At 42.3% G+C, this 15,034-nt stretch overlaps 1 protein-coding gene across 1 annotated transcript in view; it reads right to left on the reverse strand.

The window, feature by feature from the left end:
- Positions 1 to 15,034, reverse strand: part of XYLT1 (xylosyltransferase 1) — a 320,557-nt gene that overhangs the window by 107,055 nt on the left and 198,468 nt on the right. The window contains exon 4 of the mRNA XM_073362329.1: positions 596 to 768. Coding sequence (XP_073218430.1) covers positions 596 to 768 — 173 coding nt within the window. The remainder of the gene's footprint in view (positions 1 to 595; positions 769 to 15,034) is intronic.

Below are 15,034 nucleotides of genomic sequence, written 5' to 3' on the forward strand. Positions count from 1 at the left end.
CCGCTCGTCTTCTTTAACCAACTGAACGGCTTAAAACCCAAGCTTTTTCAGATCAGTTGATTTTGGCCTGCAGTCATTTTAATGGTAAGTAAACTGATTAAAATACATTAAGAACTGTGAATGGTATCTGGGATTTGGTAATTTATCTAGCAAATATACTCCCAACAAAACTCAACAATTGCTAGCCATTTCCCCACTAAGAGGTACTAAAGAACACATCCCTACCTTCAGTGCAAGCTAATTTCAAAGTGTCAAGAGCCCCCTTTGTTTTATTCTCTTTGATCTCCCCCAGGCAGCACTGATTCCACTTTAAATGTGCATCAGAGCCTACAGTGATTTATCAGTTATCGCTACAAAACTTAGGACAGTCAGACATGAACAGATATCGTAGACACAAGGAGAAATGAAGGCAGTCACAAATGGAAAGATTTAAAAACAAAAAATATAGTTGGGCATAAAACATAAAACAGATGGAAAAACAAAAAGTGATACCATACCGTATGCAGCAGAGATAAAAAGAATGTTGGAGAAGGTGACAAAGATGGACAGATTGACAAATGGTGAAACAGGTAATTTATAACCAGTGATATATTACCTTGTCAACATGAATGTAATAGAAATGGTCTTTATGGTAAATAGCCTTAAACATGCGTTGGAGCTGCCGAGAAGCTCTGCCATGAACAACCAAGACAAATGCGATCCTGACTGGGTTGGCAGGCATGTATTCTACGGAGTCCTCATCCCATTGTACATTGTTGTTGGCTTTTCCTGTTTGAAAACAAAACATAGTAAGGACATCTCTTAGTGCATCTGCAGAGTGGGGACACAGAGAGAAACTTGTATTAAATTTTGGCTCTTTTCTTCTTTTAAACAATTTTTAATGGGAACTGAGAACTCATAAGAGGTGCCAGGTTGACTGCCCTAGGGATCAAACTCCTCTCTTCAGTCACAGAACAGGTTTCAGAAAGCATGAGCAGCAGCAATGTAAGCTTTCCTCATGCTGCCCTGCTTATGTGCCTCAGCCAGGGCCAGGAGGAAATATTCAAATGTTTTCGACCCTTAACTGAATCTAACTGAATCAAACCAAGCTCCATAGACTTCAGAGAAGCTATGCAGATTTGCATCAGCTGAGGATCTGTTGCAAAATCTTTTAAAGTTTGCTAATCTGTATCCAGGGCAACACAACAGTGACAAAGACAGAAAAGTACTAGGGAATTGATTATATTTGGAATATTATTTAGCCTTTGTTGCTAGAAATCAATATTAAAGCACAGCTATTACTTATGTGGCATAAGCTCCCCAACTAATGGGCCATGCCCTTGCTTGGAGTAAATCAGCGCAGTTCCGTTGAAGTTGGAGGAACCGTGCCAGTTTGCACAAGCAATGGCCTAATTATGTTCTTGTATTCCACTGGTATGACCAAAATATCAAACAACTATAGCATGTGCACTGCTGTAATGCCATCTATAATAGCAGGCATAAATCAAAATGTTTAAAGGGTGACCTGCAAAATATGAGAAAATAAAATTGGGGTTTGAATTGCTCTTTGCTTCTTTCTGATGTAGAAGTGGGCCTGACAATACTTTTTTTTTTTTTTTAAATAAATTTTTTTTCCTGCTTGTTTTTATATGAGAATTTCTGGTTTTGCCTTGCCTGTTTTTTCCCCCAAGAATACTCTATGAAGAACTGGAAAACTAGTAAGATTATGACAAGAAGTACTGAGTAATTGAAGAGCCAAAGGTAATTGCTTGTTCAGAACTTTTCAAATGCTTTGTTCTGTGTTTGGGGTTTTTTTGTTAACCTCTATTCCACTCATATACAGTTTGGAAGAAAAATATCTTTGTTAAAGAGTCAACACACTTGCCTTCAATAAAATTCTCTCTCCATTTCCCTGCTCCCTTAGGGAAACCTCCAGCAAACAAGACAGGTAGAGCCTGATATTTCTAAGTTAAAAACAACAACAAAAAGCCCACACTACTTTTCAGACCTTCTTTATACACCTTAAATAAACTAAAAAAGGTACCACACCATTTTTTCTACTATCTATGTTGCCTTAATATCAAAGAGCACTACATGCAGTATCAGTATCTTAAAAGTGCCTCAGCCCCATAAAGAAAAACATCAGGGTTTTCCAGGTCTATGAAATCGTAGCTGCCATTTTGGATTGTGTCCTCTGAGAAGCGAATCCATTTAGCTGTCTTTAAAGGTCTAAAAGTTTTGATTTTGATTGAAAATGCACATTTAATTATGGGCAATGCACTTCAACATGCACAAAGCTCAAATGTGTACTTCCCGTTAAAAGTAAAGCTTTTAAAACTTTGGAAGCAAAAAATTGTGGTGCAATCTAGTGTGATAATACTTCTATCGTTACATTACATTTATACATAACCTTTCAGCCAAATAATTTAAAGTGCTTTATGCTCAGAGCACGTGTATAAGGTCAATAAAAATTCAGACAGAAGTAGCTGGAGCATGATAAAAACTACATCAACATGCTACTACTTTACAAAGATTAGTTAACTAAGCCCACCGCCTCCACCTTTAGAGACAGGTAATTGTTATACCCATTTTACAGATTTACAGTATAGAGTCTTGCAAACACTGTAGTGTCCATTTCATTTTTACAATATCTGTCAAAGTAATTATTAAAATAAAGTCCAGTCATGTTGATTTAAGTTTGATTCAATGCAAGAGGCAGGGGAATTGATGACTGTCAAATCAAAAAAGATAAAACTGACAGGAAAAGACACTTTATATTTAAGTTTTAAGATATACAATAGAGTTAACAATAAAGTAAACAATGGTCAATATGAGCCATCTGACTCGTAACGATTTTTAAAAGCTTGTTAATTTGTTAAAGAAATCTGCAGACAAATTGCATTTCTTTGCTTGATATTTATTTTTAATTTTCCCCCCTTGAAATGACAAACTGACTGCATGCACGGACATATGGTGTTATTGCGGGTTCTCTAAACAATTTGGTACCCTCGGCTGTGCTGAAATGTTAATTTTGTAATATCTTGTTGCAGCACTTCTTAGCCAATGAATGCCAATAACTATCCCAAATAGTAGCACAGTAGCACACCTGAGGGAAGTGCCTATACAAACAACTCCCAGAGGGAATATTTTTCCCCTCTCAGTACCAGGAGCAGACCACTATCACCAAAGGATTTGCTCTCACTATCCTGATGGGATCATGGAAGTCATACGTATTAGAATTAGCAATTCTCTGTAACTAGATTCCCAAAGACTTCAATTGGGGCTTTCGAACACAAATACTGTATACAGCACATATTAAACAGACATTATGCTGATTCCTGCATTTAAAGCACAGTCACAAAAGGCTTAATAGAATGGGAAAATGGACACATCCTCAATGTGGCTTCCTGAGAAGATGTCTAACTGGTTATATCAGTGCCTACAATTCACTGCTTTTGCAAAAATGTGGATGCAATTATATGCTGGCTTGAAAGTGCACCCCTTTAAAAAAAGCCAGCACTAAAATTCCGACCCCTTAATTTTAAAAGGGACGCTATCAACTTAAAATTGCACTTCCACCACTAATAGTAAGAAAGACTGAATAAAACAATAACTGCATGAGCAAAAACAGAAAAAAAAATTCTCTCTTTTCCAGTTGGTTTGTTTACCTTGGATATTTGTGCATATTCAGTTTCACTGTTTCCCCCACATAGTTAATCAGTTCCCCCTCTTGTTTGTTTCGGTCTTTAGCAAAACAAGAGGGGAAAGAAAATGATTTTAAAAGAGGAAAATAGGAAAACGTGATTGTAAAACCAGAAAAACTGCCTGGGGAATCAGGGACAATTGCAATTGATAAAACAATTTGACTCGGTTTTCTTTTAAACGACTGAATTTCTAGTTGATAGTGTCCCTTTAAATGTTCCTATGGTGGATTCAAATGTTTTGACAATATTTTCATTTCATTTTTGGAATCTATTTTTCTACATTAGTGGCTTCTAAGTAAAAGGAGAGGAAATTTTTTCAATGACCTGGGCTTTTTTTTTTCCAATGTGGGGCTTCTTCTTGACAATATTATTTTAATGGACTTTAGAGTTAGCCACATAATGGTGTTGTGTTTTTGTTGTTTTCTTCTTTAATAAATTTGCTTTCATAGAAAACACCATAGTGTTTTTGGCAGATACTGAACACAAATTCCTCCAGAATATTAATCTGAATTTAGCCCTCTTTTCATCAGGTTTCTCCTACTGAATTCCTTCAATGTCTTAGTTTCCTCTCCCGCAATTTTCCTATTTTATCTTTTTACATTTTGGGGTTTTTTTTATTTTGGTTCAGTTCTTTATAGTCTCATTTTCCACCTGCATACTATTATAGCTTCTTTAGTCTAATCTTTTTCTTGGCTGCCTGGAGTATCAGAAAACTAAGTATGTTCAATTTTTCCATATGTCATAATACCAGCTACTTGTGGTGTAGCCTATCATATGCCTATTTTTAGTTTGCGGTTGACTAGCACCTTCTATTTAGCAGTCTGCCCACTGACACAGCCCCAGTCTGGTTTTCAAATAAGATAAAATTGGGAAGACAGGTAAAATTGAATATTTTCTTCTGATTATAAGACTCTAAAGGTGCAGTCGGACTTGAAAATCAAGTGTGAACAGGCAGTGTTCTGTAAAACATATCAGAATTAGGATGGCCCCATTATCTCAAAAACTGTTGCATTTTTATAGAACCCTTCATCCAAATTTATTCCAAACTAATTTAGACATTTTACTGTCTCTATATTAGTCATTTTGCCTATCACACAGAAGTGCGTCCCCTTCTGGGGTGTTAGGATGCCAACAACAATGCAAGAGAGACATCAGCTGCTTTTCAATTAACAACATGCCATATGGTGGCAATAAAAAAAATCTAAAAGGATTTTAAAGTGGCACTTGCATTTCATAGCTCCTTCAATACTATAATTATATTTCTGCATGCCCACATAGATTAGAGATCACAGAGTAAGCCAGTGCAACCGGCCTTTGTCACCTGGCCATCCTTGAGTTAAACTAACATGCAGCTGCCAAGATGAGTTTCCTCTCCACTGTCCAGACAAAGTCATCTCATTTTTTAAATCTCTACACTCACTTTCCCATTCTTGCCCATTCTGTTCAGTGGGCCTCCTTATGTGTGAAGCAATAACTCAACACTGTCTACATCACTTTCCTTATGTCTTCCTCTATCCTACCACCCCCCAGCACTTTTCACATCTCTGCTTCTTATCTTCCACCTACCTATACCTGGGGTGCAATGGGCCAAGCTGACACAGGTGATTTCCTACCTTCTTTCATGCCACCCCCTTGATGCTTATAGTAGCCTCCCAATTAATGGGTATCGAGCTCCAACCCCCTGTCCTACAAGAAACCTTTATGAAGCAGTTTGGTTTCAATGAGCATACCCAATTCTGAGTATTGCATTATCCTGGTTTAGTCTCTTCCCACCTGTAGACTTCATGCTCTCATGGATTTATAACCATTTCCTCTATGTGCCATGTATACCAACACTCTATAAACAGTAATAATAGACCCTACAATGTTAATGTTACCAGGACTGGGTTATAAGCCAAAGGGGTAGAGTTATAAGCCATAGTCATGCACTCTTGGAGAGATTCAGCAAACAGTCTCATCCATGCCAGGCCAGTTCAGCTGGTGAGTGGGGAACGAGAGCTAGGTTATGGTTCTACCCCTCTACACGGTGAAAGGAGTGGCTCTAGCCATGGAGGGTTCTTAAACTTCTCATAACTTCACAGTTTCATTATATGCTGTGCACAGAGGTTGGGGAAGAGGCTCCTTGTAACATTTACCTCCTGGAGCACCTTCACTATGACTGCAGTGCAGCCAAGATTTCACCTAAAGTGGTGGTGTTCACACTCTTAATAAAACCCATACTTACCAACGTATTAGCTGCTAATCAAAATGATTTTATTTTGACGTTTTAAATTTAAAACAGATAACTACATTTAGCACCAAGACCAAGTGACTGGCAACAACTGGCCTTTTAAAATGAAACGGTTAACAGCCCTTGAAGTTTCCTACCTGCATGTTTTGGCTCCATCTACAACATTTGTTTTTAGGAAAATACATACCTGGTTTAGCAAGTTACACACAAAACGTCAGCCCCAAATGTCAAATTGGAATGTCAAATTTGGAATGTCAAATGGCCTTTATAAATCCCAGAAAAATCAGCTCTCCTAATGGAAAGTCTTACCCTTAACTACAGCGGCATCAACAAGTGCCACAATACTTAATATAGAGCTATAATTTTAGCATCTCATTTGTAGAGTGAATAGGACTCAATATAGAACTCATCAATGTAACACACATCCTTTACCACTAATCTTTTACTTCAGCTGCTAATTACTGATGTTTTCAGACTTTTGTAAGAGCTAGAAACACAAACTGTTGGTACAGGATTTTACAATCCAGACTATTTCAAGGAACCGATTTTGTATATCAATCTATCACTTTATACTCCCATATTTAGATTTTACTATTTATACAGTACATTATGTCTGTGTAAATATATCTGCTGCTGCCTACTTCTCCTGCGCACAGCTGCACGTGTGTATTGATACCATAGATCGTAGAAGAGATATTGCTATGCAGATCTAGAGGCCGTTTACTGTTACTGCTCCACTAAATGAATAGTTGGATTTCTTATTACAGCTAGAATGCTAGTTATAACTCCGCTGAATGGACAGATTCTGCAAACCGTACTTAGACTTTCCACTATAACTCCCTATTTTCAGTTTCTCATAATTTACACAACCTTTCATCTAGTGGGTTGAAATTTTCCAGCTCTGGTCTTTGCCTAAAGATGATTTTCTACTTTTGGTGCAGTACAGCAAAAACAATTTACCCTTTTTCAAATGATAGGAGAGTGAAAAAAATATGCCTTCCTTCGTTTAAAAACAAAATTGCTTTTAAAAATAGCTCTAATATTCAAATGCTTGGAGATAAAAGAAAAAAAAAGTTGGCAGAGAAATAGGCCTCCAGGAGAAGTATCTTAGGAGTTTTCTGGTGAGAAGTTTTTCTGATGAGAAGTGGCTGAGTTATGAAGGATTGATAATACAAAAGTGTAGCTGTACTTACATGAAAATTTCCTTTCTTTGATTAATAAGGTCCACAGATCCATTAAGCAGGTACATCAGCCTGTTTGAAGCTTGGGGGCAAAACCAGACCTGTCAGTCATTAACAGCAGGGAAATGTCCGGCTCTCTGAAGTGCCCCTCTTTGAGAAGGCTTCCACAGCCAAGTTAAATCAAACCTATTTTCCTAAGTACAGAGGCGTTAACCATACCTTTAGGAAAAAAACACAATTTCTCCTACTACAGAGGATAGGAAATTCTTTCTACTGAAACATAAGAACATAAGAATGGCCATACTGGGTTAGACCAAAGGTCCATCCAGCCCAGTATCCTGTCTACCAACAGTGGCCAATGCCAGGTGCCCCAGAGGGAGTGAACCTAACAGGTAATGATCAAGTGATCTCTCTCCTGCCATCCATCTCCACCCTCTGACAAACAGAGGCTAGGGACACCATTCTTTACCCATCCTGGCTAATAGCCATTAATGGACTTAACCTCCAGTTCTCTTTTAAACCCTGTGATAGTCCTAGCCTTCACAACTTATTCAGGCAAGGAGTTCCACAGGTTGACACATCCAAATCTTTGAATGCCATCTCTATTCTGGATGATTTGTTTGTCTCCAGGGCGGGTAGGATGTGTGGACTTTATTACTCCAAAAAACAAAACAAAAAAACCCCCCACCTTCATGTGAGCACATTTGCATATTCTTCTTTGTGCTAAGGTCCACAGATCTGTTCAATGGCATTTTCATCGCAGTTTCTCCAGAGTGGGAAGCAGTATCATCCAAAGAATTAAAAAAGAAGGATACCATATAGCCTCCATCTTCCCTTGGGCACTAAATAGAGGAGAAGAATTCTGCCAAAAAATGGCACTAGCTAAAGACTGGATGGCCAGTATGCAGAATGTATGTATTGATGGCCACACAGCTGCCTAGTAGATCTGAATGCAGGAGACAAGATTTCTCTGCCCTGAGATTGGCACTGCTCCTGCCCGAGCGCCATAGTCTCATGAAACAGAAAGAAAAAAGGAGTGTCACTGCAGCTCTCTCCTTGCTATCTTTTGTGCGGTCCTGGGGAGCCAGCTTTTCCAGTCCCGCCTGGCTCCCTTCCTGCCTGGGGAAAGGGAGCTGATCAACCCTATCCAGACTGGGCTGTGAGAAGGGAAGCCGCATTGTCCTCACAGAGCCAGCCAAGCTCCCCAGTGAGACATTCAAAAAGGGGGTGAAGCAGGAGACAGCCCCTCCCTTTTGCCCCTAGCTTTTCTTGGCCTAGCTCTCCCCGCAACGTCCGCAAGGGTACAGCAAATGCCTCAGAAAGGGGAAAAGGAGCTGAGCAGGTCAATCTCCACAAAAGGCCAATGCAGCCCTAGGACACAGCTGGGAATTGGATGGACACGTTCTTGAACCAGATTGTTAGTCACTCATAAATGTGAAATAAAGTTTGGACTTTTCCTCAGAAAAGCTCTGGAACTGGGAGGACTGGCCAAACCGCCTGCTTCCTGGCATGGAGGCAGAAAAAACAAGGGAACTTCAGGGAGCCAGGGACTGCCCTGCTGCCAGTGACTGACAGGTCTTTTCCTGCCCCAAGCTGCAAGCAGCCTGAAGTACACAGTGTAATCACATCTCTAAACACTCTGTACACTTCTTTGGCTACAATATTTGTAGCTGTTCTCACCAACGACCTAAGTGAAGGGAAACTATAGAAACACACAGCACAACTGGCACAGAGCCCCCTCAAAGTGGGCATCTACAGAATCTGTATATCCGCGGCCCTTCCTCCTATCCCACCCGCTACTACTCATTTTGAGCAGAGCTAGGCCCATGCATGGCTCCCAGGGAACGGAGAGCACCTTGAACTGGTGTAACAGATGACAAAAACCCAGCTGCAGTGAATGCAAGACTGACTTTACTTCCTGTTTATACAGATTCTCGACTCCTTGTTCTATGGTCCCCACTAGCAGCTCTTAACATTCACAACTAATAGCACGAACACATGGACTTTTCTCTGCCTGTGATTCTGTACAGACTTCTGCTCATATTGAAACGCCTAGTCAAAAAGGGACCCTGGCAACTCCGGTCGGCACTACCAACTGAGCTGTTAGAAGTAGGAGGCGCAGTCGGAGGCGCAGCGGCGGCCCGGGGCTAAGGAACGCTCCCTGCCTGCCCTAGCTCCGCGTGGCTCCCAGAAGCGGCCGCCATAAGTGGCCACCAGGTCCTGCAGCCCCTAGACCAGGTGTTCTCAAACTGGGGGTCGGGATCCTCAGGGGGTCATGAGGTTATTACATGGGGCGGGAGGTCACGCGTTGTCAGCCTCCACCCCAAACCCTGCTTTTATAACAGTGTTAAATGTATTTTAAAGTGTTTTTAATTTATAAGTGGGGGTCACACTCAGAGGCTTGCTATGTGAAAGGGGTTACCAGTACAAAAGTTTGACAGCTAGAGAGGCTTCATGTGCTGCCCCTGCCCCGAGGGCTGGCTCTGCAGCTCCCATTGGCCGGGAACCATGACCAATGGGAGGTGCGGGGGGAGCGCCTGCCAGCGGGAGGGCAATGTGTGGCGCTTCCCTGCCCACCCATGCGTCTAGGGGCTGCAGGGACCTAGTGGTTGCTTCCTGGGAGCCTTGGTAAGTGCTGCCAGGATGCTGCACCCCAAACCCCCTCCCATACCCCTACGCCCTGGTCCAGCCTGGAGTCCCCTCCCACACCCAAATTACCTCCTAGAACCTGCATCCCCTACCCCCAACCTCCTGCCCCAGCCTGGAGCCCCCTCCTTCGCCCCAAATCCCTCATCCCTGGTTCCACCCCAGAGTCCACACCCCGAGCCAGAACCTGCACCCCCTCCCGCACTCCAAACCCCTCGGCCCCAGCCCAGAGCCCCCTCCTACACCCCAACCTCCTCAGATTTTACTTTAAAGTTGATGCCTCCTAGGCTTTTCTTTTCTGCACTGGTGCTGAGTGAGGATAAAGTTTGAGAGTATACTGCTATTGACAAATGGATGTTCCATTCTTATAAAGTATCTCAGTAACACTGCTTCAATATACTTTACTCTCAGACTCTTCCATAAACAATTTTCTGCAACTTCATATGATTAAGTAACCTATAAGCAAAAATTAATGCCCTGTGGGTGGGAAGCAGCAGGATATAATTTACAAAAACTCTGTGACTAGTCAATTTAAGCTTAAGGAGAGAGATCTCAGTCAAATTCCTCCTTCCTGAGTGGAAGCCTTTACTTGTGGTAAAGGTGCTGCTGATGCTAACATTTTAAGTCTGCTTTAATCACTTCAGAGAGTGATGGAATAAACTTATGGCAGCATGGGAGCCTGAGTTACTGCCTTCCAGCAGGACAATTCATTTCCTGACATTACTTGTAAGTTCCTATTATTACTTCAGGTTTACAATACCACCAGAGAAAGCCACCACAGTTATGGGTCTGGCTCTGACTGCAGTTCCATTATAACCTCAGATTTCCAGGGATTTCTATCCTACCTATAAAAGAGAAAAAGGGAAAAATTTGTTCCAGGTTCAAAGTTGGCACATGAGGTTTGAAAAGAAGATCAGGATTTATTTCTCTCTTCTCTCTCTCATTCTGCAGAAACAAATCAATTTTCCATGACAGAAAACTAAAAAAAGAAAGAAAAATGGATATACTGTAATATGACTCTGTACATATTGACTATGACTATGACGTAGTTTTGTTTCTAGTTTACTCACAATGTGTATGGGATTGTGTAGCATTTGGTGGAGGAGTGGTCTGAGTAATATTTTAAAAAACAACCTTATTATTTTGGAGTCTTATAGTCAGTCTCAAGCAATTATTGAAACCATTTGCATGTTTTACAAATCACTCCCTAATTATCAGGACACTGGTGCACATAGAGATAGACACAGATACTGAATCTAATTTACTATGATAAATGTCTAGCCAGGCCAATAATCTTAAAAACAAACTTGCATTTCTGACAATTCTAATTATGAAAATAGTATCATTCCTGGGAAATGAATCTCAATTATTTACTTGTTTTGGTGGAGCGTGTTTAGTGAAGCATTCTTCCCCCCTTTCTCGGTGACTCATAAATAAATGAGAAACAGTTTAAAGTAACAATATATTAATTAATGCTGAATTAGAATGAATTTCCTATTAATACGACCATACCAATTAACAACCATTTAGTTCATCATGAACATTATTACATTGAATACCAAATTACTTTAAAATGATCATCCGTTCATTTAAAGCAATACCCAGTGACATTACCAGACTCCAGAGAGATTATATCAAGCGGGTCTAACAATGGATGCAAAATGCTGGGGACATTCCTTGCAGTATCTTATTCCTCTGTGCCAACATTAAAAATATTTGGGATACAGCACCCTTTCTGTTCACCTCTTATCCCGTCATACTACATTTTGTATCCTTGGCCTTCCAGTCCTGACTACATTTGTTCTAAGTGAAGATTTTCAGTTCTGACAATTGCGTCAAGGCAGGTAAAGAACGGCAGAACACTGTTCATGAGAGTGACCATATTTTCCCAAAGGGAAAATGGCACATTGCACGGGGCTGGCAGGAGGTCTCCCGGCCTCCTTCCTGCGCAGGGCCAGCCTGAGATCCCCCCATCTCCCCCACATGTGGGATCACCAAGAGACCCATCCTGCTGCCCGCCCATGCAGGGCCAGCCCAAGGCCCCGCTTCCATCCGCTGCATGCAGAGCCGGACCAAAATCCTCTGCCACCTGTCCACACAGGGCTGGCCTGGCCCGAGCCACTCTCCCTCCCTCATGTTCCTCCACAACCTGCTAGGGGTCACATCCTACTTTTTTTGAAAACCTGCATTTGTCCAGTTTTCTCTTGCCAACAGAGGATCAGGGCTTAACAAAAAGGGACTGTCCCAGCCAAAACAGGACATATGGTCACCCTGCTGTTCACCTAACAAAGTCAAACCAGTTACCTGAACTGTTAAATACAGCCCTGATGAAGAAACTCTCATTCCAGGGGAGAAGCAGGAAAGGCAATATGTGACTACAACAGGGTTCAAAAAAGAAGAAGAAGAAGAAGAAAAAAAAGAACTAGATATGTTCATGGAGGATAGGTCCATCAGTTGCTATGAGCCAAGATCATCAGGGATGGTGTCCCTAGCCTCTGCTTGCCAGAAGCTGGGAATGGGTGACAGAGAAGGAATCACTTGATGATTGCCTGTTCTGTTTATTCCCTCTGGGGCACCAGGCATTGGCCACTGTAGGAAGACAGGATACTGGGCTAGATGGACCTTTGGTCTGACCCATACTCCTCGGGGAATTCTGCGCCACGGCGCATGCACAGAATTTATGTTCCCCATAGATTTCTTTGCTTCCACACAGAAAAATCATTTTCTGACAGGGAAGCAAAGGGAAGTCACAAGAGCGATCATGCAACCCTCCACAGCAGTATGTTTCGTGTGCCCAGAGCAGCTGGCAGAGAGGTAAATCACTGTGGGACAGGAGGTGGCACTGGGGAAAACCCGGCTGGTGGTTCTTACCCTGCGCTGAGCTCAGCGGTTAGGCTAGGCTAGGTTGGGCTGGGGAAGACGGGACTTCTTCTTCCCCTGCACAGTATCCAGGGCCAGGTCAGACCCACCTCCAGATTTCTCCCCTGGCTGCAGGAAGCTCTACAAACTCCCCAGTCCCCCGGGCTTCCTGCACCCATTGCTCCTCAGCTGCAGGGGGAGGGATCCCTTTACAGGGAGCTGCTCCTCCATCCGCCCAACCCCCATGCATCCAGAACCCCTCATACCCAGACCCTCCCACTGAACCTTACTCCCCTGGACTGAGAACCTCCCCCCGATAAGCTCCTCTCCCCCTGCACCTGGACCATGCCGACGAGCCACCCACACCCAGATCTCCACCCCACCGAGCCCCAACCAGCTGCACATGGATACCTACCTCACTGAGCCCCAGTTCTCCAGCATCTGCCCCTGCGAATGCTCCACATCCAGACCTTCCACCTGGACCCCCTTGCAGAGTCCCATTACCATTGCGCCCTGAATCCCCAAACAAGCCCCTGTGCATCCAGATCCCCTCTGCACCCAGATGCCCCACTGAGCCGCCCACACCCAGATTGGCCTCCACAGAACCCTCTCACATCACACCTGGATCCTCCCACCCCGAATAAGCCCCTCCATATTTGGATCCTGCCTTGCTGAGCCTGTCTGCCACACTTGGTGCACCTGGCATGGAGGGGCAGGGCCCTGGGGTGTTTCTGGGACAGGTCCGGTCTTTGCGCTGTGTCAGGGTTGGATGCAGTCTCACTGCTGAGTCAATGTCCCAGGGAGGGGAGAAGCACAGTGATCTCCCACCTCTGTGCAGCCAGTGGTATGTGCTCCCCAGTACCATGCTCCGTATTTATTTGACAAATAAAATTTGCAGAATTTTACGGAATTTTAAAATATTGTGCACAGAATTTTTTGGGTGCAGAATGCCTTCAGGAGTAGACCCAGTATGGCTGTTTTTATGACTAGATCTGTCATTTCTTTGACAGGGTCAGTGAAGATAAAAGAGAATTTTCTCTTAAGGCCTGATGCTGTAAAGTGTGGACCTCCTCCTGAAATATGCTGAGTACCTTCAAGTCCAATTGACTACAATCTAGGTTGAGACACCTCTGAGTAGTGCTTTGCCTGCTTCTAATATGATCTGCATGGTACCAAGCTTCCACTGCTGGCTTCAATATAGGGCGAGGGGGGCAGTTACTGGAAAGACGTCTCAGAGCCTCACGGGGAGTTGGGGAAGAGAGGGAAAAGAATTTAACAGGGTGAAGATTTGGTAATAGTTAAGAAATTGTAACTAACCTAAACCAGTTTAATCAGCAATTGCTGCTATGGATGCCTCTGTTGACAGTCCTAAACTGTGAATAACAAAAAGTTTTCAGCACAGGAGAGAAGAACTTTGTAAAGAAAATTAATGATGGAAACCACAATGGAAATTACGTGCACATCTTCAGCATGTTAGCTACTGTGAAGAATTGAGGCTTAGCCCTTGTGAAGTACTGAGCACCCTGTGGGAAGTCCCGTCAGTCACCTATTTCAGTTAACATGCATGAAAGTTTAGGGTGCTCAGCACTTTGCTGAATGTGGTCAGTACTTAACTCCCTGCAGGGGACTAGACTGTTTCACTGGTTGGGCAGTGAGAGGATGTCTCATATAAGAAGCACCTGTGCTTACGGATGGGTGATTGTTCCCTTTATTGTTTTGCATACTCTGCTGTCTCAAGAGATTCACAGAATTAGCATCTCTGCAGGTGACCTGTGATGACAATAAACAAAATATGAGACATAGGATGGGATTTTCAAAATCTCTCAGTGTTGGCCTATCTCTGCTCCTATTTAAGTTAAACTGGAGTTTTGCCAATGTCTTCAACAGCAACATAGTTATACCATTGATAAGCAGTTTTGAAAATCCCACCCTTAATTCTTATGTAGCAGTGAACTGGTATTCTAGAGACATCAGTTGGCTATGGATAAGTACTACAATATGAGTTAGTTTAAGCTAATGCCAATATTTGAAGGGTTTTCCAAGAAAATAAATAAAATAAATTCTAGTTTGCTACATGGAGGAATGTACATTTTTAGGAGTGGACACTTATAAATAATTATTTTTGAATATTTCTTATGACAAGGAATTTTGGCCTGGTGTTAAGAGTTTCTGGGAAACTGACATTACCTTTGAGTAACCCAAAGAAACATTACACAAGCAAGAAAGGTTCAAAAGTGAAACCACTAAACTTCTGTAGATATTTAGTTTGCATTATATATGTTTTTTTTGTTAGTAGTCATTGAAACACTAGCAAAGCATGGGTCTTTGGCCTCTTCTAGTTGTATCCACATAAGAGGATAGCAGTCTACTATAGCTACCAGCTAGTGGAGTTACTCCTTTATCTCTAGGGGTTAGGATTCTGCTTCTAGCTGTTT

This window comes from Lepidochelys kempii, chromosome 10, assembly GCF_965140265.1.
Source record: "Lepidochelys kempii isolate rLepKem1 chromosome 10, rLepKem1.hap2, whole genome shotgun sequence".
Taxonomy (NCBI): domain Eukaryota; kingdom Metazoa; phylum Chordata; order Testudines; family Cheloniidae; genus Lepidochelys; species Lepidochelys kempii.